The sequence below is a fragment of the Macaca mulatta genome, chromosome 16, assembly GCF_049350105.2.
Source record: "Macaca mulatta isolate MMU2019108-1 chromosome 16, T2T-MMU8v2.0, whole genome shotgun sequence".
NCBI classification, from domain to species: Eukaryota; Metazoa; Chordata; class Mammalia; order Primates; family Cercopithecidae; genus Macaca; species Macaca mulatta.
Window position 1 is genome coordinate 62,555,637 of NC_133421.1, and position 3,710 is coordinate 62,559,346.

Consider the following 3,710-nt stretch of genomic DNA (forward strand, 5'->3'; position numbering starts at 1 on the left):
AGTTTTGCTCTTGTGAGTGTAATGGCATGATCTCGGCTCACCGCAACCTCTACCTCCTGGGTTCAAGCAAATCTCCTGCCTCAGCCTCCCGAGGAGCTGGGATTACAGGTGCCCACCACCATGCCTGGCTAAATTTTTGTATCTTTAGTAGAGACTGGGTTTCTCCATGTTGGTCAGGTTGGTCTCGAGCTCCTGACCTCAGGTGATCTGCCTGCCTCGGCCTCCCAAAGTGTTGGGATTACAGGCGTGAGCCACTGTCCCCCCAAGCCCCCAGCTCCCAATTTTCCATGAAGCTGATGAGGTAGGAAGATATGAATTTACCAAAACAGTAGCTAATCAAGCAACAACAAAACTCACTTATAGCTCATCTCTTAGCAATTAAATAATATTGACTCCCCTATTATTATTTCATCCAGGCTGATATGGAACAAGTTTGTATTAACTGAGAAACTGATCAGAGGGTGGGCAGAGATGATCTGGGATGTGTTGGTTACTGTGTGAGGCTAACATAAAACTCAATGGTGGAGCAAGTAATCTAAGATAAGTTATATTAATGCTCTGCATTTATCAATAATCTCGGCCAGGCACGGGGGCTCACACCTGTAATCCCAGCACTTTGGGAGGCTGAGGCAGGTGGATCACCTGAGGTCAGGAGTTCGAGACCAGCCTGGCGACGTGGTGAAACCCCGTCTCTACTAAAAATACAAAAATTAGACAGGCATAGTGGCAGGTGCCTGTAATCCCAGCTACTAGGGAGACTGAGGCAGGAGAATCACTTGAACCCAGAGGGCAGAGGTCGCAGTGAGCTGAGATCGAGCTATTGCACTCCAGCCTGGATGATAAAAGTGAAACTCCATCTAAAAAGGAAAAAAAAAAAAACAAACCAAAACAACCTCTCATCCATGGAGTAAGGTTTCCTCACTTTGGTGGGGAATACCAGTAAAAATAACTCATGTTTTGGCCGGGCATGGTGGCTCACCCCTGTAATCCCAGCACTTTGAGAGGCCGAGGCGTGCAGATCACCTGAGGTCAGGAGTTTGAGATCATCCTGGCCAACATGGTGAAACCCCCCATCTCTACTAAAAATACAAAAATTAGCCAGGCATGGTGGTGGGCGTCTGTAATCCCAGTTACTTGGGAGGCTGAGGCAGCAGAATCGCTTGAACCCAAGAGACGGAGGTTGCAGTGAGCCTAGATTGTGCTACTGCGCTCCATCCTGGGCAACAAGAGCAAAACTGTGTCTCAAAAAAAAAAAAAAAATTAATGTTTTATTTTCTAGTGATTAGAGTAGATGGACAGGAGTCTGTTAAATAATCAGATATAGCTTATTTAAATGCTTATATATTCTATTTTTGTCTTGTTTCCCTATGCTTCTGTAGGCACTGAATGGCTCTGTTGCCCAGGCTGGAGTGCAGTGGTGGGATCTTGGCTCACTGCAACCTCCACCTCCTGGGCTTAAGCCATCCTCCCACCTCAGCCTCCCCAGTAGCTGGGGCCACCATGCCCAGCTAATTTTTTTATTTTTTGTGGAGATGGGGTTTTGCCATGTTGGGCAGGCTGGTCTCGAACTCCTGGGCTCAAGGGATCTAACCCACCTCCGCCTCTTGAAATGCTGGGATTACAAGCATGAGCCACCCCACACGGCCCCACATACTCTTCAACACACACATACAGCACCTAATTTCATGTCACTATTAATGTGTTGTGCTATAGGTTCAATACTGTGGCTAGAACTTGTAGGGAAATTCTTACCATGGAAGAATGTACAATATAACTGAGAAGTCAAGCTTTAAAACATGCCTGTAATCCCTGCACTTTGGGAGGCTGAGGTCGGCAGGTTGCCTAAACTCAGGAGTTTGAGACCAGCCTGGACAACACGGTGAAACCTCGTCTCTAGCAAAATAGAAAAAATTAGCCGGGCATGGCGGCATGCACCTGTAATCCCAGTTACTCTGGAGGCCGAGGCAGGAGAATCACTTGAACCTGGGAGGCGGAGGTTGCAGTGAGCCGAGATTGTGCCACTGCGCTCCAGCCTGGGTGAGAGAGTGAGACTCCATCTCCAAAACAACAACAACAACACCACCACATGATCTCCAAACCCAAAAGCAATCTTCAGTTCCTCTGATAGTCCCCAGCACTTTGCTTCGACCTTTGTAGCAATTCTACTTCAGCCTGAAATTTCTTGTATGTACAGCCTGTAGCTCCCAACTTATCGCAAAATATTGTAGGTAAGAGCTCTGTAAGCTCTAATTGGCAGAATAATAACCAACGGTTAAGTTGTGGAAAGTGTCTGCCTTTCAGCAACGTTTACACTACTGAATTTACCAGGATGATCCCAACATCACGAATCCTTTAACAACTGAACGTGAAGCAGCACGTAGCAGTTACCTGCATGGGTTCTGGAATTAGACCGCTTAGATTCGAATCTCAGTTGTGCCAGTTATTATCTATCTAATCTTAAGTAAATTACGTAATTGCTCTGTGACTCTTTTCCGAAATGACAAATCACAAATGTTTTTGTCAATTCACGTGTCTTCTACTTTAGTAAACATAGCAGTCATTTTTTTGTTGTTGTTGTTGTTTGAGATGAAGTTTTTCTCTGTCACCCAGGCTGGAGTGCAGTGGCGCGATCTCGGATCACTGCAGCCTCTGCCTCCTGTGTTCGAGGGATTCTCCTGCCTTAGCCTCCCAAGTAGCTCGGACTACAGCCGCCCGCCACCAAGCCCAGCTAATTTTTCTTTTTCTTTTTTTTTTTTTTTTCAGACGGAGTCTAGCTGTGGCTGGAGTCAGTGGCGCGATCTCGGCTCACTGCAACCTCTGCCACCTGGGTTCAAGCGATTCTCCTGCCTTAGTCTCACGAGCAGCTGGGACTACAGGCGCGTGCCACCACATCTGGCTAATTTTTGTAATTTTAGTAGAGACGGGGTTTCGCCATGTTGGCCAGGCTGGTCTGGAACTCCTGACTTCAGGTGATCCACCCGCCTCGGCCTCCCAAAGTGCTGGGATTACAGGTGTGAGCTACCGCTCCTGGCCTCCCTTTCCTTTTTTTTTTTTTTTTTGAGACGGAGTCTCGCTCTGTCGCCGGGCTGGAGTGCAGTGGCCGGACCTCAGCTCACTGCAAGCTCCGCCTCCCGGGTTCCCGCCATTCTCCTGCCTCAGCCTCCCGAGTAGCTGGGACCACAGGCGCCCGCCACCTCGCCCGGCTAGTTTTTTTTTTTTTTGTATTTTTAGTAGAGACGGGGTTTCACCGTATTAGCCAGGATGGTCTCGATCTCCTGACCTCGTGATTCGCCCGTCTCGGCCTCCCAAAGTGCTGGGATTACAGGCTTGAGCCACCGCGCCCGGCCCCCTTTCCTTTTTTAAAGAATGGTATAAACAGCAATGTGCCAAGCATACAGAAATGCCTATTCCCCGGCAGCCAGAAAGCCTCGCGCGCAGGCGCAGCTCGCGTTCCAGCGCTCTCTTGCTGGCGCGTGACAACCGTGCGTTCCACCCTACGCCCAACGTCGTCTCCCTGCGCACGCGCGGCCGTACTCCACCCTCCCTTCTCCACCCTCCCCCACTCCCGCGAGCACGTGCGCGTCCTCGCTGCTCACATTTCGGCGGAGGGCGCGCTCCCTGGAAAATTCCACTCCTGTGCTAGCTCCACCCTATGCGGCTTCTCTCGTACCCGACGCTCTTCACTAGCAGCTCCCTTCCCGGCGGCCTTT

The 3,710-nt window shown here is 49.6% G+C and overlaps 1 protein-coding gene across 2 annotated transcripts in view; it reads right to left on the minus strand.

Annotated features, from left to right (window-relative positions):
* The window catches only part of NPEPPS (aminopeptidase puromycin sensitive), a 147,015-nt gene extending 143,314 nt beyond the window's left edge, over positions 1 to 3,701 (minus strand). Inside the window, exon 1 of one of the 2 annotated variants that reach the window (XM_028836414.2) lies at positions 3,597 to 3,701. Coding sequence is in view for 1 of the 2 variants with exons in the window: in XM_077971334.1 (XP_077827460.1) it covers positions 3,597 to 3,598 (2 nt within the window). In the remaining variant the exon portion in view is untranslated. The remainder of the gene's footprint in view (positions 1 to 3,596) is intronic. The other variant, XM_077971334.1, reaches the window with a different exon arrangement.
* Between the last annotated feature and the right edge of the window lie 9 nt (positions 3,702 to 3,710).